At 35.4% G+C, this 27,123-nt stretch overlaps 2 protein-coding genes across 3 annotated transcripts in view; one reads left to right on the top strand and one right to left on the bottom strand.

Moving 5' to 3' along the window:
* cbwd (COBW domain containing) overlaps positions 1 to 21,626 on the bottom strand; it is a 26,315-nt gene extending 4,689 nt beyond the window's left edge. Inside the window, exons 1-11 of one of the 2 annotated variants that reach the window (XM_056463451.1) lie at positions 21,538 to 21,626; positions 19,886 to 20,011; positions 18,079 to 18,165; positions 17,570 to 17,666; positions 15,795 to 15,886; positions 13,550 to 13,609; positions 13,396 to 13,433; positions 8,634 to 8,680; positions 4,347 to 4,433; positions 3,574 to 3,618; positions 2,937 to 2,993 (exon numbers count right to left, since the gene is read on the bottom strand). In XM_056463451.1, coding sequence (XP_056319426.1) covers positions 2,937 to 2,993; positions 3,574 to 3,618; positions 4,347 to 4,433; positions 8,634 to 8,680; positions 13,396 to 13,433; positions 13,550 to 13,609; positions 15,795 to 15,886; positions 17,570 to 17,666; positions 18,079 to 18,165; positions 19,886 to 19,985 — 710 coding nt within the window. In that variant the 5' untranslated portion in view covers positions 19,986 to 20,011; positions 21,538 to 21,626. Of the gene's footprint in view, positions 1 to 2,936; positions 2,994 to 3,573; positions 3,619 to 4,346; positions 4,434 to 8,633; positions 8,681 to 13,395; positions 13,434 to 13,549; positions 13,610 to 15,794; positions 15,887 to 17,569; positions 17,667 to 18,078; positions 18,166 to 19,885; positions 20,012 to 20,309; positions 20,460 to 21,537 lie in introns of those variants that run through there. The other variant, XM_056463450.1, reaches the window with a different exon arrangement.
* The window catches only part of dock8 (dedicator of cytokinesis 8), a 108,351-nt gene continuing 102,802 nt past the window's right edge, over positions 21,575 to 27,123 (top strand). The window contains exon 1 of the mRNA XM_056463448.1: positions 21,575 to 21,663. Within this exon, the coding sequence (XP_056319423.1) occupies positions 21,611 to 21,663 (53 nt within the window). The 5' untranslated portion in view covers positions 21,575 to 21,610. The remainder of the gene's footprint in view (positions 21,664 to 27,123) is intronic.

The raw sequence follows: 27,123 nt of genomic DNA on the forward strand, positions 1-27,123 counted from the left end.
ACATATTTTTTTATTTTAACACAATATATTTGATTTTTAAGAAACATTTTAAATGTTTTGGAACAGTAAACATGTCAGGTTGACTAATTAAAATTATTCATTGACTTCTGCTGTATTTGTTAGTTTAAAAACAAAGATTTCTTTACAACTTAAAAAGGCATTTTTGGATGGCTTTCCTTTCTTTGGATATAAAGTAAGCCACTGCACTGTTCAGGTCCATAGCATGCTTGGATGTTAGTTTATAAGGGATTTGTTTTTCAAATGTTTCCTGAATTGTAGGTTGACCTGTAGGCTTTTCTGCTGGAGATACTGTTGCCCTAAAAAACTAAATAAAATAGTCACAAAAACAACTTAAATATAGCATAGGAACAGAATAACAAAAAATGTAAGCGGTTTTAAAATCTTGACTTTTTCAAACCACGGTAAACCTTGAAACCGGTCATCATCCCATGACTAGTAAACAATGAGGAAAATTCTATATACTGTAAACAAATTCCTGAGTTAAAAAAAAATACAGCGGAATTAATAAAACGAAAGTTTGGTGTGTGTATTAAATAATGCATTATAAATGAAAGGTAAACACAAAATCATACTATGCGAAAAAAGAAACATTTAACTTCATTTCCATCAAACTGAAAAACAATGTGTAACACAGCACTAAGTGAATGAAAAATATTGATTCTTTAATGAAATAGTTGACTTAGAGTCAATCAAATATGAATGTGCGTTAAATCTTTATGGGCTATTTCACATATTGCGTCCAAATCCACATTGAAAATGCGCCGCGCGGAAAGAAAACTGTTGGAAAAACATTATTAGATATTTTAAAACACCAGCACTTACAGCCAAATATACAAATAAGTCTCCAAAATGCTGGCGTAACTGCGGATGCAATAAAGCAAACTATTATCATATATTTTGGGAATGTATGTATATTCAACAATATTGGAAAGAAATACAGGAGGCTCTTGAACATATGAAAAAGATATACCTCTAGAAAGTAAATTGTTACTGTGTGGATCCAGATACAGTAACGGCAGACAATAAATACCTTATGCGTGCTCTCATGGCTGCCAGTAAAAAAGCAATCACATGCAAATGGCTACAGCAAGAGCGACCAACCCTTAGTAATTGGATAGACGCAACTATTGAGATCTACAAAAAGGAAAAAATCACTTTTGTCGTCAATTTAAAGAAGGATATATTCCTGAGAAAATGGAGGAAATGGGTTGAATATATTTTAGTTAGAAGACCCGATTTTGTTGCTATAAATGAATAGAAGATGATGTTCTGATAGATAAATATATGCTAATGTATGTACATGTATACGGTTATACTTATTCATATTACAATGTGTGACATTCCCACGTGTATAATGAAGATGGTCAGTTGAGATTATTCTGGAAGGAATTATTATGACATGTGTTCTTACCCTGGATGTAAATAGTGCTTTATGTTCTATTTATTTTTGATTACTATATTTACTTTATCCTTTTCTTATTTTTATTTTTCTTTCTTTATGCTGTTTCTCATTTTATAATCCACAAAATTTGAGTACTACTGTGTAGTAAATTCACCTGACAATAATGTACGTATTTTTTACACCACTTAAGTTCAAATACTGTGATACCAACGTACCCTGAAATGCTGTATGATTGTACTCAAAAGTTCACAATAAACATAAAAATTAAAAAAAAGAAAATGCGCCGCGCGCTTCTTTCCTTTACCAATTTAAATGTGTTTCTGAACTCGTGATCCTCTGCCGTTTGTCTTTGCTTTGGCCACCATTAGCTGTTCCTACACACGCAGTGTGGTCAATTTTCAAAATAGTTTCCTATAACTCTTTCCACTTTGTGGATTAATACTGAATGCGTGTCGTTGTTATTACTTGAGGTCAGGTTTACGTGTAGAGTAATATGCTGGTGTTTAACTGCATTACTTTATTGCATTCCTGCATGGGCTCTTACATACTTTGTGCTACTTCATAGCCATGGTGGGTATTTCTCTCTGTCTAATGCTGAACCCAGTCGACCTATCACAGCAGACTAGGTCATCGGACCAATCATAGCAGACTAGCCTGATGCAAAGATGATGTTTGGGAACAAATTAAATCGCTCAACAAATCATCTGGGAGTAGTTGGGATTATTAGGTCAAAATAAATGCATATTATAAGACAATTTTTTTGTTTTTTGACCTTGCATGCATATCAGCCTGTTGTTGGAGACCCCCAAAACCAAAATATTACCTTTTATAATTCAAAATAAGGACCCTTTAACAAAAGACTCAAAATGTTTTCTTTGCCTGCAGTGTCTGGCCCTAAACGTAAGACTGATTGATGTCAAATTCCATCAATAAACAACATCCTCTTTTGAGCATCAGACAGATGTACAGTCTTTGCTAAAACCTTTCAAAGGGGTTTTGACAACACCAACAGCCCTTAATCCCGCTGCTGGTGTGATGCGCAGAGGCTTTTGGCTTTAGTAACTGTAAGATTGAGCTTAACATAGAAAGAAAGAAAGAAAGCGTGTGAGAGCTGGGTTTTGACCCCTCAGGGTGGGCAAACGTAGCTGTGTGGATTATTCGTCAGGCTGTGAGTAACCAGAGGGGGGTTCATCCCAGACAAGCAGCCCGGGCTCGGAGGGGGCAAATGGGCCATGGTCAGGGCTGAAAAGAGGTCTTGTGTGGAGGTGCTTCTGTACTTTTAAATACGGACAGTGGCCATAATCCTCCACAGCTGGGCTCAGCCATTCATATTTACTCCGTCTCACTGTAATTACTCTTAAAAAGGGGTTCATTTTTTGTTTAAGTCATTAGCATGAGGTAATAGAGTGTTTGATCTTTGGCGGATACACATAATAGTCCTCTGCTGAACGGATTTGCAACTGTATACTTCAGTGAGCGTAATTGCTGGAAGTTTTCTTGCAGAATAGCTTACCTCTCGCCATCTTTAGTGTCAAAAGAATGCAAGTCTAATACTTCAGATAGATCAACCCTAAGGAGAAGCAAAGAACAAATAAATTGCATTGACATATAAATAAATTGATGTAATTAACAGATAAAATAATAGTACAATACACCTACAAATTATGTTTTTATGAGGTAAATATATGAAAGGGGATGTAATCAAATAATGAAAAAATATTTTTATTTAACTTATTATTATTATGAAATAATTTATCGATCAAATGGCTCCTTTTTATTAAGTAAAAAAAATCAGAAAATTGTTATCAAAAAACATTAAGTGTTATTTTACACTGAGAATAACAATAAATGTTTCTTAAGCTCAAAATCAGCATCTTAAAAGATTAAAAAATTCAGCTTTGCCATCACAGAAATACATTATATTTGAAAAACTGTAATTTCATAATTGCTTTGAGTACTTTAATAAAATACTATCAAATGTATCTGATTAATCTTGCTTTAAATGTGCTTTGACAGACGTTTGATGTATGTGGGGTCTGGTTTAGATAAATTTGAAAATGTTTGAAAATACATCACGATACAATTTGCGCTACAGTAAATATACACAATAAATGCAATATTTGAAAAAAGTATATATTTGGTCTTCTCACCTGGACTTTTGTGTCTCCAATATTTTTACGAGTCCATTTATTGCTCTATCATGAAGAAGAGAAAAAGCAAATGTGAAGCAAACACAAGGAAATCTCTAAATAATCACTATAAATATATTTTGACAGTAAATAAAGGCAGAAAATCTAGAAAGGAATATCCATTTTATATACCGTGCTGTGCATTATAATGTCATGATGCCTGAATATACTATAATATATATCAGTTATTAAAAAACAATACAAAACATTTAAAATTATTCATTTAAAAAATTTAATTATTGATTGTGCTTCTCTGTATTTTTTAGTAATATTTTAATTAGTTTATTTATTTTACACTTTAATACATGTATAATAATGTAATAATAATAAATGTAATATTTAGCAAATCTTTTACTAAATATTTAGTAAATAAGATTTATTTCTTGTTGTTTATTTTTTGTTGCGATACCTATATGTACATGTAGAATTTATTAATATTTCAATATTTTTATTTAGATAATAATAAAAGTATAAATGCTATTAGTACTAATATAATATAAAATACCAATACCAATATTGTCCATTTCTCACTTAAACCATAATTAGCAGTATCAGACAGAAATATTATTATTAGTACATCCCTAATAAAATATGAATACATTTATTTAAACACATATTACAAAAAATGGCCAAATATTGGTTTAATCTTCGTTGCTCTCTCAGTATAAGCCAGACTTTTAAGACCTGTATCTCTAATAACAAAACACAAAAGTATGTATATCTCTAGTTTTTACCTTACTGTATCTCTGAGCTTCAGCAGCTCCGTCTCATGCACCAGATCAGTCTTGTTGATGATGGTCAGATCAGCGAGAGCAATCTGTCTAAAAAAAAAGACAGAAAAATTCAAAACCATTGACAACTACATGACAATTGCAGCCCAACTAAGCCTAAACTTGTATACGACAAAGGCTGTCGACACCTCAGAGGGCCGCATATGGATTAATCGTCATAAAAAGCAAATCTCCAGTTGCTGTACACAAGTATGTGTGATTAGTCATACATCAATAGAACAATACAGTACTCTTTTGTCACTCTCTTTATTGCTCAGTGTTGAATGTCTCACTCTCTTATTGTATCGGAGTGTGTTGTTGTTTAATTTATTGATATATACTATTAGGGCTTCAGGAATCTCTTTTAAATCCCTCCATAAATAATAAAGAATAAAGTAGGGAGCCAGAGGAAAATATATTTGCACCCCTTTTTTGTGGACTAAAATGTTGAATATAATCAGGCAAATTACATAAGAACAATTCCCTCTTTAAAAACCCCCGGAATGCAGATTTGAGTAAAACGGTGCAGTTTGGTGTATGAAAAAGCTGATAAAGTCAAGATTTATGTCTCAACGCAGGTGAAAAACTTTGAGAAAATGGACAGCAAGATTATTTGTTGTAACTGAAATCACGGTCACCTCTGTGTGTCTATTTCCTATACTCAAGCATGTGTGATTACAGTCATACAAAACATCAATAGAACAATACAGTACAAAAACAACTCTCTCTCTTTTCTCACTCTCCCTATCGCTCAGCGCTGAATGTCTCACTCTCCATTTGTATCTAAATGTGTGTGTGTGTGCGTTTTGTTTGTTAGTTTTTTGTTTTACATATCATAGTGAAAGGTTTTAACACAGGGCATGTATTTTGGGTCTGTTTTATCAGTCCACAATTCAGAAAGCACGGTGATCAGACAGAAAATAAAAGAATTACACTTTTGTAGAATAACATTTTGCATATAATCAGGCAGATTGTGTATGAACAAATCTCTCCATAAAAACCTTAAGAATGCAGTTATTAATAAAATTAAAATTTGGTGTCTAGAAGCGCTATTGGAACAAAGGTTTATAGCTCTGTGCAAGAGAAAAAACTCATTTTGAGAAAACTTTAAAGAGCAGGTCACGTGGGATTTGAAAACAACAACAACAACAACAACAACAAGATTTTGCAGTTTATAATGCAGCTGTCCTTCACTGGGTTCCACACAATCGATTTGTGTTAGGACAACATGAAGGAATTAATTTAAATTATTACTTTTTTATTATCATTTACAAATTTAAGTAGATTGAATATAAAAAACTAAGTTATCCCTCTTAATTTTTTTAAAATTGTGTTGTTTCAGCTTAATTTAAATTAGTTTGAACAAACAGCAAATGTCAGATCTGCAAAGTTGTTCATCGAAAAAGTGTGTGATAAAAAAATGATGGTTTTGCATAATGAAATGGCTGTGAATATGGAACAAATATACAAAAAGACCAAGGGAAAAAACATTATGCCAGATCAGAGCAGAGTTGGCTTAAGCATTGGAAGGGTTTACAGACCTTAAAGGGTTTGTTCACCCAAAAATGAACATTCTGTGAATAATTACTCGCCCTCATGTTTTTTTTTTTTTTCAATCCCCTGAGACCTTCGTTTATCTTCAGAACACAAATTACATTCTTCTGAACAAAATCCAAGGGCTCTGTCATCCTCCATGGACAGCCATAGTCCCAACTCATTCAAAAGGTCTCATCATTATCAGTCCCAAGTTCTAAAAGGTCCCAAAAACATTGGGCCCTATCACACACCCGGCGCAAGGTGCGACGCAAGTGTTGTTTGCTAGTTTCAGCTTGGCGCAGGAGTCGTTTTGATATTTTGCGCCACTCTGTTTAAATAGCAAATACATTTGCGCTCATATGTGCGCACATAGGTGTTCTAATCTAAAAATGGAGGCGTGTTAAGGCGCGTTGCTATTTTGAGAAACCTAAATAGACGGTTCAATAGACCAGATCAAATATATATGTTTGACTCTATGGAAACCATAAACTGTTTTCTTTTTTCTTTGCTCTATTGTAATTATTCTTGCTTGCAATTTGTTTATTATTTTTAAATACACGATTCTCACACTTCACAAATCACCCTAATCAGTCTAAATGAATTTTTTTATATATGCGAGTAGAGCTATTCAAACCATCTGGGGAAATATCGCAATATATTGCAGAAAAACAAAATATTGCAATGTCAGATTTTTCCAATATTGTGTAGCCCTAAATGTATACATATGGTTCAGTTCTGCAGTGAATCCACAAATATCATGTGTTTTTTGGTTCCTTGTCAATTTTAATCGCAACTCAACATTGCATATATTGTAATGTGACTATTGCAGAAAGACTTTTAATTGAATTGATATGTAATTGAATTTAAAATATTGCTTCTTACATATAAAGCCTTAAATAATCTAGCTCCTGTTTATCTAATCAATCTTCTGTCTCGCTACAATCCAACTCGCTCTTTAAGGTCTCAAAACTTCTGGCTTCTGGTAGTACCTAGAATAGCAAAGTCGAGTAAAGGAGGTCGAGCCTTCTCATTTATAGCTCCTAAACTCTGGAATAGCCTTCCTGATAACGTCCGAGGCTCAGACACACTCTCTTAATTCAAAACTAGATTAAAGACCTATCTGTTTAGTAAAGCATACACTCAGTGCACCACTTAGGGGGCTTCCACACAGGTTCTGCATCTTGTTGATATAAACTATAAATAGCAGCTACGCTAATTATTTTCTTTATTCTCAATTTCCACCTGGGGATACTCTTCCCAAGGCCCTCAGACTATGCAGAGTCACTGATTCGATCCAAGACCAACGACGAGATGATCCCAAGGTTTCCATATCCTGGACCAGGCCGTATCCTGAGCAGCTACTGTGATGGTCATGGAAGAGTGGAGAACATGAGACTGATTCCTGTGACGCTCCTGAGTCTTCGCTGAGGCCAGCTTCCAGCCTCCGCCACTGAGACTGCAGCTCTGCACAAGACGTTTGGCCAGCGGAGAAATTAAAATGATTGTGCCCAACTGAGCCTGGTTTCTCTCAAGGTTTTTTTTCTTCACTTCCGCCATTAGTGAAGTTTTTTTTCCCTCTCCGCTGTCGCCACTGGCTTGCATGGTTCAGGATCTATAGAGCTGCGCATCGTTGGATTTGCTCTTCAATATTGGGACTCTCAGTAGTGATTATTAAACAACACTGAACTGAGCTCAACTGAACTGAACTTAAAGACTACAAATTGAACTACCCTGTTCCTATTTACTATGACCTTTTATGTGAAGCTGCTTTGACACAATCTAAATTGTATAAGCGCTATACAAATAAAGGTGAATTGAATTGAAAGACACATTGTAATATCGATGTTGAAACTATATATTCTGCAGCCCTAGTTACAACCATTGTTGATCTAAAATATCTTAATTTGTGTTCCATACACGATTGAAGGTTTCAGAGGATTGGAACCACAGGAGGGTAAGTATTTAATACCATCATTTTTCGGGGAACTAACTCTCCGAGTCCCGAATTGATTTAAATTAATGAAAGTATCAAAATCACTGCAAAATGATTCAAATATTAAATGCATTTTCTATTTAAACTGTTGTAGGGGAACATTAGGGCACTTAAAAATACCACATGACCTGCTCTTTAAAAATACTTATTGTAATTGAAATCCAGTTGCTGTACTCAAGTATGTGCGATTACATTTGTACAAAACATCAATAGAACAACACAGTAGAACAACAGCTATTTCTCTTTTGTCACCCAGTTTATTGCTCGGTGTTCGGTGTCTCACTCTCCCTTTGTATCCAAATGTGTGTAAACAGTCTTTCTTGTGTCTCCTCCTTCCCCCTGCCTGTTGTCCAGTGGTCTGTGTGTGGCATGGTTTATGTCATGCTCAAAAGGCGCCACCATTTTGCGATTTAGAAAAACATAAACAGAGAGCAGAAGCAGTTTTTATGGGCTCTGACACTTGTGAACATTCCAACGTGCCTCCGAACCCCAACAAAAACAAGCTGGACCGCAGCAGGTGAGGCAGGGTGCAATCGGATATGTTTTTGCACAAACATTAGCACCAGCTGTAATGTTTGATAGAGATAACAGGCACAAATAGTGTTCTGGGAGACCACACAAGAGGGGCTTGTGAACATCTGACTTGTAGATTCTTCAGTGATGGATAATGAGAATGATTTTGTACTGTATTTAGATGCTAATAATTAGAACTAGGGTTTTACCTGGCAGCTTCGTTGATAAGACCCTCAGGCTTTTCTTCTGTTAGATGCTACAAGACAAATAAAAATGACAATTTAATGAAATTTAAGGCAAATCTTTAGAAAAAAATGCATTAGAAAAATGATATCAAAATTACCTCCTTATTATACATTAAACACACATCAGCATAAAATAAGAAATTGCTGTATGTCAGTTATTTATGTTGTTCAATGCAGATACAGTAATGATAGCTCCTTGGCTTTTTAGCTAAATTTTGTTTATACAGTTAAAGCCAGAATTATTAACCCCCCTGAATTATTAGCCCCCGTTTATTTTCTTCCCCAATTTCTGTTTAATGGAGAGAATATTTTTTCAACACATTTATAAACATAATAGTTTAAATAACTCATTTCTAATAACTGATTTATTTTATCTTTGCCATGATGACAGTAAATAATATTTTACTAGATATTTTTCAAGACACTTCTATACAGCTTAAAGTGACATTTAAAGGCTTAACTAGGTTAATAAGGTTAACTAGGCAGGTTAGGGTAATTAGGCAAAATAATATGAATAGGTAATTAATAATAAGTTACTGTATAATGATGGTTTGTTCTGTAGACTATCCAAAAATATATAGCTTAAAAGGGGCTAATAATTTTGACCTTAAAAGGGTTCCTAAATTAAAAACTGCTTTTATAGCCAAAATAAAACAAATAAAACTTTCTCCAGAAGAAAAAATATTATCAGACACACTGTGAAAATTTTCTTGCTCTGTTAAACATCAATTGGGAAATATTTAAAAAAGAAAAAAAATTCAAAAGGCAGATGAATAATTCTGACTTTAACTGTAGATAATATACACTGGTTTTAATGTTGTGATGTTTGTGTGGGACCAGCTTGTAGCACCAAAAGATAAATGAGGAAAAATCATTGTATTCATAAGAAGTGAATAAAATGCTACATAGTGGCTTACCACTTTTAGAGCGTAAAATAAGCATTATGTCCACTTTCCAATGTGCAATAAAGTCAATTTAATCAGTAACATTAATGAGAACGAATAATTATTTAAGCAGTTCACCAGACTTGCAGCAAGCAACATAAGTTGATGCCTACAGATTTCAAGTGATATGTGTGTATATATTGTGACAGCTCTGAATGTGGCTCATGCAAACCCAATTTCAAGCTAGAGCATTTTTATTTTTAACATTAAATACAACGATAAGAACATTTGCAATCTAATCATCTGCTCAGTCCTGTTTCCTGCCTGACAATGTCTTTAACATCACTCAGATCAGCTAACTGACACCTTAACCATTACAAGATGCATTTCTTTAAAAAATCCAATTTCCAGGAGACTATAACTTCAGAACAGTTTGCGTATTGAAAACAATCCTATTTATTTTCCACTACATGTCTCCAGAGGTCTCTGCTGACCGTGTCTCATTGTCTGTCTTCAATACGTAATAACATTGAGACAAGCCTCATCATCTGTCCACACATTTCAACCCAACGCTCAAAAATCAAGGAACATGAGGACACCTGATGGGCATGTCAAAGCCTCAACCTCCGAAACATCTCTTGTATTGATGAATATATCAGGTGACAATGAAAGAGCAGGGCAAAGGCTGACAGGCCCATTAGAGTGATTTGCCTTGATATCCATTATTTCGTGGGTTTCTATGCATCTTCACCTCAACAGTTGCTGGCAGGACCCCGGAGGGCCGCAGTGTGGAGGTGCCAGCACTGCAATAAAAAGTCTGACCCGCCAGGAATGACACCACTGAATTGCAGCCTATTATCCAGGTGTCAGAGCCACTGTCCCGCTCTCAGCCTGAGGTGTGAAGAGGAGCGGAGAGGGGGGAGATGTTTCAGGGGGCATGATCTGGGCTAACACACCATAAGCAGCAAATGCAAATAAAAATCTCAGTTTTGTAAAGTATCTAAAACTTTTTTTTTGACCCAATTCTCTCATGAAAAATTGGAACCTTTTTGGCTTGAGACTTCTGGTCTCATTCACTTGCATTGGTTTTAGTTTGTTATTAGGGATGCATTGAATTATTGGCCACTCTTTATGGACCTGTTTCAGATTTCCTGGTTTCTCAGTAGCCGAAGTTGCCATAGTTGGGTAAACTCAGAGCGCAGTGAATAGGAGAATACAACAAATATTTTTTTACAGTCTTATTAGCTGAAGTAATAAAAGGAAAACTCCATGATGGCGTTAAGACTTTCAGAAAAAAAAAATTGTGTGAGACTGATAACGGCAACCAGAAAGGAGAATGTCAAATTTACTGTCCTACCACCATAGACACTGCATTTCAAATGCCTCGCACAAGCAGTAATTACTTTTATGTCATTTGATGGTAAGACGATATAATACATAAATACTAGGGCTGCACGATTCTGGCAAAAATGTGAATCACGATTTTTTTTTGCTTAAAATCAAGATCATTACTTTCTCACGATTCTGTAAATGTAAAATAAAGGTTAATATAATTAGCCTAATATTATTGTTAATTCTCAAACATATGGTAAAACAACAATAATATTAGGCCTACACTGTATGTGTAGCTCTACTGTTGCTTAAAATGCTAAATTTTGTATAGTCATTATGGTGGACGTGAACAGACTTTCAATATGTCCTGTTTGTTAATTCACAGTAAAATGATGACATCAGAATACAACTATTCATAATTATAAAGTTGATTTATTATGTTTAAGACATGTGCTTGTCATCTGTCATTGACAACATTATTAGTCCATTTGTTTTCACTGGTAAAATTTTAATTTTGTCATTATCAGATTTCTTCTTGCATTATAATCAACATTATATATAGGCTAGGGTTGTTATACTGACACAGTAAACGTTTATTTTCATGCACAACACTGTGTTCGCTATGAAAGAAAAAAGCATATTAAATGCTTGATGTAATCATAGCTCTAAAATGCGATATGATCATTTAAATGATGTGCGCACAGGTTTCACTTTCACTTCCGAGTGCGGCTCATGGCTGCTGTCACTGTGAGAAAAACCATACATGCAAATCAAACCTCCCGCACGGCCCTGAAACGATCGCTCTGTGCAACAAACTGAATGTTATTTACAACTTCGTTACCTGTTATTCACAGCCTATGCAGGTTGTGTTCACTAAAGTAGGCTTCATGCGGGCACACGCGCATTCTCGCAAGTAAACAAACAGCTCGCGGTCAGCTCATGTGTGATTTCGCGGCCACGAATACATCATTACATGAAGACAGAAATGACATTTTTGGGTGTTATACCTTATAAATACAGTATGTGACACTTTTAACGCTATTTGAAGGTGTCAATGTTGCTGTGAAGACTTGTGCGTCCGCCTTTACCCTTCTCTCCTGACCTTGAAAATATAATTGGCTGAATCGTTGAAAAGCTGAATTAAGATTGTGTGTAGGGTCGAATCGAGATAGTGATCTTTTTTCGATTAATCGTGCAGCCCTAATAAATACACAATAAATGTTCATATGTTTTTTTTTTAAATCTAAATATCAAAAACTTTGAAGAATTTAAGATTTTGATGACCGTAAAATGTGTCATAAGTCTTGTAAAAGGGTCCATTGGGGACATTTTTGGCAGAAAGAGAAAAACATGAGCTGAAAAACAAAGGCTATGCTGTGCCGAACTGCATAGCAGTGTTAAGTGCGCTGGTTTCACTCTCTCTCCAGCTGTAGTCACTGTGCAATGTGAAGCAGGTTTCACACTGGACAGGGAAAGTGCTGCGCTATGAAATTAATTTATTTGAATGACTTTTGCTACACAAGAGTAGTTTGTTGCTGCTTTAGTGCAAAAGTAGTGGAGTGCAATGATGACTAGCTTGCACACATAATGTGGCCAATGTTCAGCTTAATATTCCCTCAGTGGATATTCAATTCATGTACATGTATATTTACAGTATCTATGCATGACCCACACATGCTCATCGGAATAGTAAAGTACACTTAAATAAACAGGATATTTCTATGTAGGATACCTGTTCCAGCTATTTGCTACAGCGCTAAGGTGTGATCATGGCAATGCTTGTAAAACACTTCATTCATTTACTGTCAAAAAAGTGGTTATTTTATTGGCTTGTGTATTCTTAAATCAGCACGTTTTAAGTTACTGCATTTTCAAAGAATTTTTGCTTTCGGTTCAGATTTTGAGCCAAGTGCAATCAGAACATTTGATTTTGATTTCAGCCCAGAATTTTTTATTGCAGTGCATCCCTACGTCTTATACTGATTAATGTCGCAAACTGGAATTCCCTTATTATATTATTTCATTATGCATAGTCATGAACAAACTTGTCTGTAGAGGAAGTAGTTTAAACGTTATTTGTTATTCCTAGTTAATTGGCTAACATGAACATATAAGAAACAAAACATATACAATAGTATATATTCATCTTTGTTAATGTTTGATAATGAAAATACAGTAAATCATTGTAAGTTCTGGTTAACTCACTTTGCAATAACTAATGTTAGCAAGCAAGATTTGGATATAAATGCTAATTTATGAGAAATTTGTAGATTTATTAACTTCTACATTATTAATTTAATATTATCTACGTCTACATTTATTAATTTACATTAATTTATTAATATTATTTTTCTTCCATTTCCTTTGTTGTTTTCATTTATTGCATTTACAGAGTGTGCATTTGATCTGTGTATAACCATAAAAAGTAATAATATTAGTAATATTAAACTTCAAAATATCACTTTACATATGGAGTTAGTGTGGTTTGAATAAATGGATCAGCAACTCACCTGCAACCCATATTTAGCATCTATAACGGTAACAATACCTACAGGGGAAATCAAAATAACGTATTATACTGACAATGAAACCACAGAAGAATTTACATTTTTGGGTGAACTAACCCTTTAATCCGAGTCAGTTTTTGAAGGTTTAGTTTCTTACCGTCCAGGTAAACATCACTTCCTAACTCTGCATCAACCCAGAACATGGAGGCAACAGCTCCTGGTTTGGAAAATATAAATGACAAAAATCACAAATGGCTAATGATGTGCAATTTAAACAATTAATTACAATCCTTTATCTATTCTTTGTAAACATGAAAAACTCAACAATATGATCGCTGTTAGAAAGGGTTGCCAAAATGTTGTTTGTATGGTAGAATATGCTCCATTTTGTTCAAATTATTGGGCTGTGTGATCCTGTTTATCAAGCTACTGAACACTTTCTAGCCTTAAACCTGTAATAAAAGAACTCAAACAGGATGTGGATGCAGGTATGCGATTAATGCATAACAGAATTTTACAGACGGCTTAAAATTTTTCAGCTACAAGGTACATTTTGTTTGTTTCCATGCTTCCCAACTTTTCTTGTAAAAGTTATTTCACAGTTCCGTGTTACAATTTGAGGCCCTCTTGTTCGAATAATGGAGTTTTGTCAAACTGTCAGGGTAGAATAAGAAAGCACTATAAATTTTTGATAGAAGTGTAATGAAAGCAATGTTCCTGAAAGACATCAGATGCAGAAAGCATTCAGCCCACTAGCATCTGCTGAAGAAGGGGGAGGGACTTATCCCCCTGAGGCCCTGTGAGTGACAGGCTTGTCTCAGCCAATGACAGTGAAGAAGAGCTTGTGTCACTCATATACACCGTCAGGCTGCAGAGATGCTGACCTTTCCTGCCTTTCCACTGATCTCGTTTCACTCTCAATAACTGCACAGTGAAGGAGAAAATTCACAAAGTTGTCCAAACTGTCTTTGGCAACATATTTATAGATCTCACTATATATATATCTACATATCTATATATCTATATATCTATATATATATATATATATATATATATATATATATATATATATATATATATATATATATATATATATAGTTGAAGTCAGAATTATCAGCCCCCTATTTATTTTCTGTTTATTAGGTTAACTAGGCAAGTTATTGTTTGACGATGGTTTGTTCTGTAGACTATCGAAAACAAATGAGCTTAAAGGGAGAGATTAAAAATTAAAAACTGCCTTTATTCTAGCTGAAATAAAACAAATAAGACTTTCTCTAGAATAAAAAATATTATCAGACATACATGTGAACATTTCCTTGCTCTGTTAAACAATTCAAAGGGGGGCTAATAATTCTGACTTCAACTATATATATATATATATATATATATATATATATATATATATATATATAAAATTTAACATTCAAAGGGATATTTCACTTAAAAGATGACATGGTGGCTCAGTGGTAAGCATTGGCGCCTCACAGCAAGAAGGTCGCTGGTTCGAGTCCCGACTCAGACAGTTGGTGTTTCTGTGGGGAGTTTGCATGTTCTCCCCGTGTTTGCATGGGTTTTCTCCGGGTCCCCCACAGTCCAAAGATATGCACTATAGGTGAATTGAATAGGTGAATAGGTGAATAGGTGAATTGAATTGGCCGTAGTGTATGTGTGTGAATGAGTGTATATAAATGTGGGTTGCAGCTGGAAGGGGATCCGCTGTGTAAAACATATGCTGGATAAGATGGCGATTCATTCTGCTGTGGCGACCCCTGATAAATAAAGGAACTAAGCTGAAGGAAAATGAATGAATGAGTTCACTTAAAAATGTAAATGCACTGACTAGTAACTTATCCCCTTCACTTGTAATAACCTTTATAAGTTTCTTTTTTCTGTTGAAAACAAAATATATTTTGTGAAATGTCTGAAATCAGTAGCCTTTGATGTACAAAAAAATACTAATATTTCAAGATATCTTCTGCTGAGTTCAACAGAAGGAGGAAACTCAAATACATTTTTGAACAAGTAAGAGAATTTAAATTTTTGGGTAAAATAACACTTAAAGCAAGAATGGGAATCAATCCCAAAACTATCACTTCAAAGAGAATTTTCTGTATGATTGTAATTTCTGTTTGTTGATGGGTAGATTGTCCATGGGTTATTTCTAAATGTGAATAATCTAACATATATTTTATACATAACTGACACCAAGTATGCCTTTTTTATTTATTTGTTTATTTCTATTCATTTTCTATTTATTTATGTATTTTTGTGTGTAACTGGAAAGAGTTGGGAATAACATTTATTTCTATTTTCCTGTAAAATGATCCTGCTATTTTTCTAAAAGTTTAATAAACAGATAAAAAAAAAGAGAAAAGAATTCTCTGTTTGTGCAAGTGAAATACCTGGATCGGCCAATCCTGTTGTTTCTAGAAGGATGTAGTCAAACTTTCCTTTCTTCTCCATTAGGTTTTCAATAGCTTTTAAACCATTGTCTCTGTAAAAGAAAAGTCTGAACATGTATATTCTGAGGTAATTCAATATTAGCACACTATTAACAAAAAATGTAGAATTTGTAAGATTATTAAACTCTTTTATTCTCATAGAGACTGCATATACTTAATCTGAAGTCAATAATATAACTTCTTCTTTATTCTATTTAAATAAGATATGCTAATTTGGCACTTAGAAACATATTTTGTATCAATGCAAAAAGCTGCTGTACTTTATATCTTTGAAGTTATTTCATAATTTTTTTTTGATGAATATGAATGGAAAAAGCTCAAAAGAAAAGTAATTATTTGAAACCGAAGCCCAACAATAGTTCTGTGGTACAGATTTTACTTCATTTGGGTGCAGGGCTAACGAAACCTGGCAGCTCAAAGTACCGGGGCTATTGTTTTTTCAGTCGCGCTACCAAAATTCCTCTACACCATGCTCGGCGGGCTATCTAGTTAACCTACCAGGCACAGTGTTGATAAATTTTGGTAGCCCAACTGAAAAAACGATAGCCCTGGGACTTCAGGCTACCAGATTGTGTGAGCCCTGGGGTGAATCAGTGTCAAATCAACCAAATAAAAAAAAAAATGCCTCTGATCAAAATGTTTGATTTTGTCATTTTTTTAAAAAAATCATAAATAGTGAGAAAATATCCATAATATTAATAATTAATATTAGAGAATTAATATTTCCCAATCCCACCCACTCTCCAATGTTGCTTCCTCTCCGACTACTGTCCTATCCCAATAAAGGCAAAAGAAATCAATCAATCAATAAAACAAAAATGACTTCTTAAAGAAAAAGATAATAGCAAAAAAAAAAAAACTCTATTTGGTTCAATTTAATAGGTTCTATGCACCGCTAGAGTTTTAAAGCCAACGATAAACTTCAGGTGAAAGCTTAATGTGACTATTTAAAATTTCAAAAGATTGTTCTTACAGCATCGATTTTGTAATGTAATTACAATCCATTCAGTTAAATAGACTTAAGCATTCATTTAGTTGTTCAAGAGTAAAACGAGATGAAAGACCGTTATAACCACTAGCGCTGTCAGTAGCAACAGGCTAGCGCAGTAATTTCATTGAAAATACTGGGGTAAAATAAACATATTTTAAAGACATGCTGGGGAGAAATGAGCATTAATGCAGTGCTTCTTGTCAGATCTGAGACCCACTTCATATCATATATCTAAAAGGCAGTGAAGATTGCTGATTTTTAAAGAAATCAGATCTTACACATGACAATTTTGTAATGAAAAGACTGGAAGCCGTTGGGCTGCCTGGCTGAAAATTAAAAGTCTGTGTGCATATAGTCCATTGGCTACAAAAGTAAACTGTACACAAATTCAGGGGACAAAAAGCAAATGTGGGTCTTTTTGCATACAGCAGAAATGTCTTCCCATTTTTGAACAATCATCACTGCAACAAAGATTACAAAAGTAAAAAGACTTCACAAATAGATCTACCTTTTTTTGTGTGTAAAAATAACATAACACTGCCAACTCTTAAAAAACTCTTACACCCCAAAGTAATCTGGCTCCAAATCATTGGTTAAAATTGTCTTTCATTACATCAGCAACTGGACTACTGAGTAAATATACATTCCTGAATCCTGACATATTCTTGAGTTTTAGACACTTTGTCCCAGTATTTAGAGGTATTTAGAATCTACACATGCATACTTGACAGAGCAGCACAGACAGCCGTTCCTTAGCTCCAGCCACTCTTCATACAGCTCTCCTGCCTGACTCACAGCTAGAGATTTCTCTAGAGCGCTCCCTGCAAAGAAAATCACAACACAACACTTCACAACTCACAACTTCAGTGCAAAACAGGCCAAAAACGCCATCTCTGGAATCCTGACCATCTATAATCTTTGCACTTTAATTCAGAACGTATGAACATGATGCAAACGAAATTAAAACATGGCAAAATGTTATACACTACACTATAATTATAAATATGGAACACAAAAAGATAAACATGAGACTAAAGAGAACAAAACGTGGGCCTTTCACAAATGGGACCTGCAACTCTAATTCGCCGTTTATGGAAACAGAGCGCTTTGCTGCCCTCTTCTGGTTATAATAGTGAGAACCCCAAAGTGACAGTCAACAACAAGAAAAAAAGGGACAAGAACAAGGCTAGAGGCCTTTTGATTGTTTATTTGTTTGCTTGTTTTATAACTTACCTTCACCAAATTCATTGAGTATGACAGCTATTCGCTTATTATGTTGTTCTGTTAATATGTAGTTCAAAAGAGTTGTCTTTCCTGCACCTGCAAAAAAAGATAAGTCAAGTTAAATCACTGGCAACACTTCACTGTCAGGTCTAATTGGCTAACATTAGTTAATGTGCTAAATAGCGCTTACAATGAGCTCTATTTTTGTTGCAGTATTTATAATTATTATTATTATAAGATATAATATTTTATTTGGGTTGCACGGTGGCGCAGTGGGTAGCACAATCGCCTCACAACAAGAAGGTTGCTGGTTTGAGCCCCGGCTGGGTCAGTTGGCATTTCTGTGCGGAGTTTGCATGTTCTCCTCATGTTCACGTGGGTTTCCTCTGGGTGCTCCAGTTTCCCCCACAAGTCCAAAAACATGCGGTACAGGTGAATTGAGTAAGCTAAATTGGCTGTAGTGTATGTGTGTGAATGAGTGTGTATGGCTGTTTCACAGTGATGGGTTACAGCTGGAAGGGAATCTGCTGTGAACAGTGGAGGGAAGAAGAAGATCGCAGGGTGGAAGAGGGAACAGCAATGTGGATGAGGGAAGACAAATATGGAGGGGCGAGATTGTGGATGGCTTTGAATGTTAATAGCAAAATTTTTAAATCAATTTGAAAATGAACTGGTAACCAGTGAAGCTGCTAAGGTATGAGCGAGCTGAAGAGCGGGGAGGGTGTATGGGGATGGTTGCGCGTTGGGTTTGGTGCGCGAACATGCACCAGGTTTCAGGCCGGACTGTGCTAAAAAGCTGAGCAGTGGGGGGTGGGGGTGGGGGAACAGGAGTGTTGGCAGGTATGATCTAAACGATATGTTACAAGGCTATGAACAAGAACAGAAGTGGCATGTGGGGTAAGAGAAAGATGAAGTCGGTTAATTTTGCGTAGGTGGAAGTAAGCAGACCGGGTGATGTTATTGATGTGAGAATCAAAAGATAAGGTGCTATCAAGGATGACATCCAGACTCTTAACCTGTTTAGAGGCATAAATGGAACAGTCATCAATAGAAAGAGAAAAGCTGTCAGTTTTGGAGAGTGTTGATTTGGTACACACTAGCAAAACCGTTTTTGCACTATTTAATTTGAGAAAGGTAAGAGAGAGCCAAGATTTGATTTCTGCTAAGCAGACTGTAAGGGATGAAGCATGAAGGTCGATCAAATGATGTCACCAAATGATTATTTCTGACAAGATATGAATTAGATAACAAGATAAGAATGTTTAGTATTTTAACTACTGTTCTGATTAATGTCATGCTTTGTTAATCGTGCTAAAAATGAATGATTACCTTGAAAACCGTGACTACTGAGCATATTTTACTTTCACAATCTATGTAAATGGCGACACGTTAGCACTGTCGCCTCACAGCAAGAAGGTCGCTAGTTCGAGTCCCAGCTGGGTCAGTTGGCATTTCTGTGTGGAGTTTGCATGTTCTCCCTGTGTTTGCGTGGCTTTCCTCCTGGTGCTCCGGTTTGCACCACAGTCCAAAGACATGAGTTGTGGGTGAATTGAATAAGCTAAACTTAGCCATAGTGTATGTGTGTGAATGAGTGTGTATGGATGTTTCCCAGTACTGGGTTGCAGCCGGAAGGGCATCCACTGTGTAAAACATATGCTGGATAAGTTGCCGGTTCATTCCTCTGTAGAGACCCCTGATGAATATAGTGATTAAGCCAAAGGAAAATGGATGACTCTATGTAAATCAAATGAGGTGTTGGACCAGACATAATATTTTTGCTTGTTAATAGTTGATCAGACTACTTAAAAAAACTAACCCAAGTATCCAGTAATAATGGTCACCGGTATCTGAGCTGTGGGTCCACTGGGCTTCTCCTTGATAGGAACTAACTCTGGACATTCATCCTCATCCTCCATTACTCAGATCTGTTGAAGTAATCAGTCTACAAAATGGAAAAAAAAACCACACAAGTTGTACTTCATATTAAATAAGGTTCAGATGCATAGCCTATGTAAAACGACAAGATTCATTGATAAGATTGCTCAGAGAAGGTTTTTCACACCAAGGTGTCGAAAGTAACCCTGACATATATTATAGCTCACTGGTTTTGACAGATATGAGCTTTGAACACATGTGCTGTCGATGGCTGTCAAACAGCGAGCTGTCAATACTGGTAACGTTAACTACAAGCGCCATGCATTAAATGAAAAGCTAACAAACAAAAACAAAAGAGAACTTACACTGTGCGAAAGTTGAGTTCTTAGATAAAGGATTCCTTTAAAACATGACCTGTTGAATGGGATCTGTCGTCCAGCTTATACTAAATAGGTAATATTTTACTGAGCGGCGATTCAAGCTGGTGTGTCGGTAATCACAGCTCGACCTGCGCACTGACTAGCAGCAAGAGTTCCTAGTAAAAAAAAAAGGAACGGCTGTTGATACCGCTGTTGAATTTTCCATATAGATTTCACGCAGCATTTTATCTAATTTTACATTGAACATCTATTTTGATAATACATCATATTTATTTAATTTTTCAATAATTATTTGTCACGATGGCAAACGATAGCAAAATAAAATTATATATATACAGCATTATTTTGGCAGCTATTGCAGTTTCAATTAATAGTTATTTTTATATATTTCAGCAAAAAAAAAAAAAAATCTTAAAAATCATATTTATTTAATTTTTCAATAATTATTTGTCACGATGGCAAACGATATATATATATATATATATATATATATATATATATATATATATATATATATATATATATATATATATATATATATATATATACAGTATACAGTTTGATTAATTAAACTCTTACGTTGTTTTAATTTTTTTATTACATTATAACTGTTACATTTCAATATTAAATGAAACAATGTAAAAGAACAAAAATATCCAATAGTATCTGGATGCAGCCTTTATGATGCACAGCAAGTTTATACATTTAATTTAAAGAAATAATTTCACAATCGACAGGGGTCGCAGTTGCCCTACTGCACATCTCTCTGAGCATAACACACAGCAACTTAATCAAGTGTAAAAACCTAAAAACCTAAAGTCTCCTTCGCCAAATACCCCAATAGAGCAATAGTCTTACTCAATACCACAATGTAAAAGTAAACATTAGCAATAATAATTTAATCAAACATATTTGCTATATAGGCTATATGACATGTCGATAAAATATTGGTTATTTATATATTCCGTTATATTGTTTATAACGTGTTTATAATAATCTGCCATCTGATGTCACCCATTTAAACCTGTTTATTTACAGAACAAATCCCACCCTTAATCTTCACATCATGTATTCTCTCTCTCTCTCTCTCTCTCTCTCTCTCTCTCTCTCTCTCTCTCTCTCTCTCTCTCGAAAATCCACTATGTTTGGGTTGAAGTTAAAATGCGGAAGTTTCCGCCCAGCAAGCCACTGATACCGCGAAGATGAGGCTTACGATGCCATCAGTGATCATCACCCGCGCTCCGTCCTCTGCTTCGCGGCTCTGCGTGGACTGAGATCCGACTGGCATGGCTTCTCTGCCGGCGTCAGAGCGGCGGGCGTTCGCGCTCAAAATCAACAGGTAACCTTCATTTCCTTTGACTGGAGCACATTGCTGGTGCACGACCTGATCCCAGGGAAGCTGAGCAGATTTTTGGAGCTATCTGAGAGTGTGTGTGTGTGTGTAGCCAGCGTTAAATCTACAAGGAGTTTGGGTGAATTCCGGAACAGGCAGCTACACGTTTGGGATAAGTTTGAGACTTGATAGTCCTGTGAGTTTTATGAGTTATTGCTATGATATCTACAGATGAGATTATGAATTGCGTCACTGATAGAGTATTCAGCATCATAGTTTATATTCTAGTTAGACTGGAAAGCTCATTTTCAAATAGATTTTGACATGGAGTATTAATAACAACCTGTCACTCAGCATGCAGATGGTCTGCATTCATCACAGCTACATCTGTGACTGTGAAAGCTATTCCACATGTTCAGGCAAAAGGAAAGGAAGAATGAAACAGAATTTCAGAACAATTTTCATTCATTTCCGTATCAATCTAAATTTGGAGCCCCTGCCTGTTTGATCATTTCCTCCACAAGCCCCCAGCTCTCTTCTGTGGTTATAACATGTGGTCAAGAATGAGCCATGTTTGGTGTCAAGCTGAAGTGGAAGTTTGTATTGTTCCTGTTTTATCGAATCGACAGGTGGGGAGGAAATGGACATAGTGGAAGAAGGGAGTCCGGTAATAAAACAAAGGGAACAAAGGGCTCATATACTGGGTAATGAACCGAAATATGTCTTGTGAGTTTATGTCACACGGACACACAAAGGTTCATTCATAACGCAACTGTCATATGCCACACTCCTATTTTTTTCTCAGCAAATTATGCAGTGGAGTGAATCCTAGTGCTTTTAGGAATTAATAATAAGCTAGTTCATTCTGCTCATAATCAGTGGTGTAATATAACAAATTACAAATACTCAAATTACTGTAATTGAGTAATCTTTTTCAGAAATTGTAATTTACTAAGTAGTTTTAAAAATTTGTACTTTGACTTTCCCTTCAGTATTGCTACTTTTACTCCACTACTTTCCTTCAGCCTGCAGTCACTACTACAATTTTTTACCTGTCTTTGGGGATTAGAAAAATCTGTCCTGCGATTCCTGTCCAATCAAATCGCACATAGAAGGTAAATCGCATCATAATGAACTACTTCAAGATATGGCCACATTATAATTGCACCAAACTGTTTGGAAGCGTTAAAAGTGTCCAAGATGTCCAAAATCTCTACATGCATTGACCCAGAGACCTGTTTAGATGCATGTCACTGATGACGGATGTTTACTGTTTGATGACCGAAATGTCCCTAAACACTCAGCAGGCACAAGACATAAACATGACGTCAGATTGATGTTGTAGCCCAACGTCATGGGGATGTTGCATTTTGTTTGAAAATGAAAATTGGGTTGACATCAGAACTTAAGATGTTGGCTCAACGTTGGATTTTGGTCACTTTCTAACTCAACCTAAAATCAACGAAATATCAGCGTCATTTGACGTCGTTATTGGACATCAAAATAACATTGTCTTTAGATGCTGGCTAGACCTTGAATTTTGGTCACCTGACATCACGACCTAAATCTAACCTAATATTAATGTCTTATGACGTTGTGTGCCTTCTGGCCAATCACTAAATGCACTACAGAATGTTACGTTTACATTCATTCATTCATTTTCTTTTCGGCTTAGTCCCTTTATTAATCTGAGGTCGCCACAGCGGAATGAATCGCCAACTTATCCAGCATATGTTTTTACGCAGCGGATGCCCTTCCAGCTGGAACCCATCTCTGGGAAACATACATACACACTCATTCACACTCATACACTATGGACAATTTAGTCTACCCAATTCATCTGTACCGCATGTCTTTGGACTGTGGGGGAAACCGGAGCACCCAGGGGAAACCCACGCGAACACAGGAGAATATGCTCCATACAGAGAACTCCAAGAACTCCATACAGAAACACCAACTGACCCAGCCGAGGCTCGAACCAGCAACCGTCTTGCTGTGAGGCGACAGTACTACCCACTGCGCCCCTGCGTTGCCCACGTAAATGCATCAGCTTTTTACAGCATAATACTCACTACTTTTGAGTACTTTTGAAAGATCTATTTGTTACTCATACTTTGAGTAATATTCACAATAGAGAATTTTACTCTACTTGCACTACATTTTAGGCAAGTAATGGTAGTTTTTATTTAACTATTTAAGTATGATTTTTCAGTACTCTTTCCACTACTGCTCATAGTCTGATTTAGTTTTTCTGAGGAACTCTCAGTTGTGCCATTATTGTTTATAGCTCAAAATGAAGCAAACAAAAGAAAATGCTGGTAATTTACTTACCCTCAGGCTATCCAAACGTAGTGTCTTTTCTCAGCAGAACATTAATGAAAATTTTTAGTACTGGTAATGGATGACAACTGAACTTTTAGAGACATAAAACAAACAAAAAAAAAAATACATACAGGCAAAGCAAAGCAATACTAATACTCGTAGTTCCTGAACATCATGGTCTTATAAAGCGAATTGACTGGTCTGTGCAAGAAGCAAAATGCTGTATTATTTACATTATCACCTTTAATCCACATCCTCAGCAAACATTACTGTCTAGTTCACGAGTGTCCTTTTGCGTAATGACGTATCAAATTATATGTACGTATCAAATTATAATTACGTATCAAAAACGTATTGGGAATGTGCAAAAAGTAAACAACCCTGACTGAGTTTGTGTATGCAAACCTTTCTTATACTGGTTGTAGCTTCCAGGATAACCCATTAAGAACCATTGTGTTGAACAAAACAACGCATGTCCTCTCTCTCTGTTGTATGTAAACAGTGTCAGCTTAGGTAAGATTTTGCGACTGCTCATGTCAATATTCAACAAGAAGCTTGAGCTCCAGACTGTCGTGAATGTGATCAGGATCAGTCACTAAAGCTGTGGATTAAAGCCACAGCTTTAATTTTGTTTTGCCTGTATACAATTTGTTTGACTCTCAAAGCACTGGTACAGTAGCCATTGACTTGCATTTTATTATTTTCTTTAATATGCTACTTCAGAAATAAATCAGCTATATATTGCATGGCCTGAGGGTGAGTGATTAAACCGCAAATTGATACTTTAGGTGAACCACAACATTAAGGATTTAGGTTTATAAAACTGATTCTTTAGGTTTTTTCCACATCAAGGTGACTGTGCAATTTAGCACTGCATGCCAGGCTGGCGTCTGTCAAGTCAGTAGTGTTTGTTTTGGGATGATTATAAATAGTTTTTTCCACACCAAGTGAACAATAAATAGTAAAAATTGGGCAAACCTTAAAAACAATGTTCTCACAAACAGTCTTGAATATATCTGCTGGCATTTTGCTTCACTTCTTTTATCTCTGTTTTATAGTGTTCTAGGTTCATATCCGTTGTCACAGCAGCATTGGGTAACTAGGATAAAGTAATTAACAGCTGCTCTTTCACTTCCCTTTATATATTCACAATAGGAAATTCAGAATGACTCAAAAAGTTGTAGGGAACAGATTAGCTTAGTAGCTTAGTTTTAAACAAAAACCATGCAGTAAAAACGACAGCACTGCTCACCAAACAGAATAAGTGATTTAATTTTGATTCGTTTGATTCATAAGTTGATTTAGTGAGTTTTAATACAAAGGCTGTTGATATTTCTAAAGGGAAACTGTGAACAGCAGTTTACAAAAAGGAATTATAGATAATTTTACTATCTCAAAAAAAATATAATAAAATAAAATGCCATAAAAACTCCCCCACTAGTCACCCAACAGAATAAGTGATTCAGTTTTGATTTGTTTGATTAATAATTTGATTCAGTGAGATTTATTACAAATTTTGTTGATATTTCCAAAAGTTAACAGTGAACAGCAGTTTACACATGGTAATGATAGGTCATCTTACTATCTAAAAAAAATCATGCCATTAAAATTAAAGCACTGCTCATCCATCAGAATAAGTTGTACATTATACTCTCATAAATAAAGGTACGAGAGCTGTCACTGTGGTACCTTTTCAAAAGTTACACGTTTACCTAAAATGTCCATATTAATATCTTAAGAGTACAAATTAGTGGATCTCTTAAGTCTTTTAGGTCCTAATACTTTTGAGGTACCAATATGGACCTTTTAAGTAAAAATTTGTACCTTTTGAAAAGGTACCACCCCAGTGACAGCTCTCGTACCTTTATTTTCGAGAGTGTATGAGTTAATATTTGAGTTAATATACATTGATTCACAATCTCTTGTTTAGATTTGGATTAATTTTGGTTTGATTCTTGATTTCATTCAGTGAATCTAGATTTAATGCAAAAGCTACTAATATTTCTAAAAAATGAACAATAGTTCATAAGACATTACGGCTCATCTTATAGTATCTCTAAAACAGAAAAAAACATGCTAATAATGCCATCACTGTTCAGGCAATGATTGATTCAAATCTGATTTACAGTCTCTCATTTCAGTTTGACTTAATATTTGGTTTGATTATTGATTTGATTGAGTGAATATAAGTTTAATACAAGTACTATTGATGTTTCTAACATAAATATATTCTTAGCATCTTAAAAAAATGCAGTACAAAATGCAGCACAGCTCAGCCAACAGTATAAGTCATTGCGATTTGATTTAATTTTTGATGTGATTCTTTATTTAATTCAGTGGTCTAATACAGATGCTGTTGATATTTCTGAAAAAATGTACAGTGAACAGCAGTTTTCATATGGGGATTATAGATAAATCTTAGCATCTCTAAAACATAAACCATGCAGTAAAAAGGGCAACGCTGCTCAGCCAACAGATTGTTTCTCAGATTTACACACAAGTGCAGGCTGACTAGCGCAGCTCACAGGGGGCTGATACTTGCTGTGGCGGCATCTGGTTGCATTGCACAAGCTGAACGCATGCTGTCTCGTGCAGACGGCTTCGAAAATGAGGAAAACGTCAGCACATACGCTGCAGATTTCTCTTGGCCCATGCACCACACCTCCCTTCTCATTTTCAGTGACCACACATTTATTTGCATGAATGATGCTGCATTCACACATGAAAAGTCTTCGGAGCACAGCTGTGTTTTACACTGAAGAAGGTTCACTAGGGTTTTTGTTTGCTCTTATTCCATCTGCTTTAATATATACAGTTGAAGTTAGAATTATTAGCCCCCCTGTTTATTTTGCACCCAATTTCTGTTTAACGGAGAGAAGATTTTTTCAACACATTTCTAAGTAAATAATATTTTACTAGACATTTTATTTTCAAGACACTTCTATACAGCTTAAAGTGACATTTAAAGGCTTAACTAGGTTAATTAGGTTAACTAGGCAGGTTAGGGTAATTAGGCAAGTTATTGTATAACAATGGTTTGTTCTGTAGACCAGTGGTTCTCAAAGTGGGGGTTGCGACCCCTGCAGGGGTTGCAGAATAATTTCAAGGGGTCGCGAGAGTAATTTAAAAATTGTGTAATTTTCA

This window comes from Danio aesculapii, chromosome 8, assembly GCF_903798145.1.
Source record: "Danio aesculapii chromosome 8, fDanAes4.1, whole genome shotgun sequence".
NCBI lineage: Eukaryota > Metazoa > Chordata > Actinopteri > Cypriniformes > Danionidae > Danio > Danio aesculapii.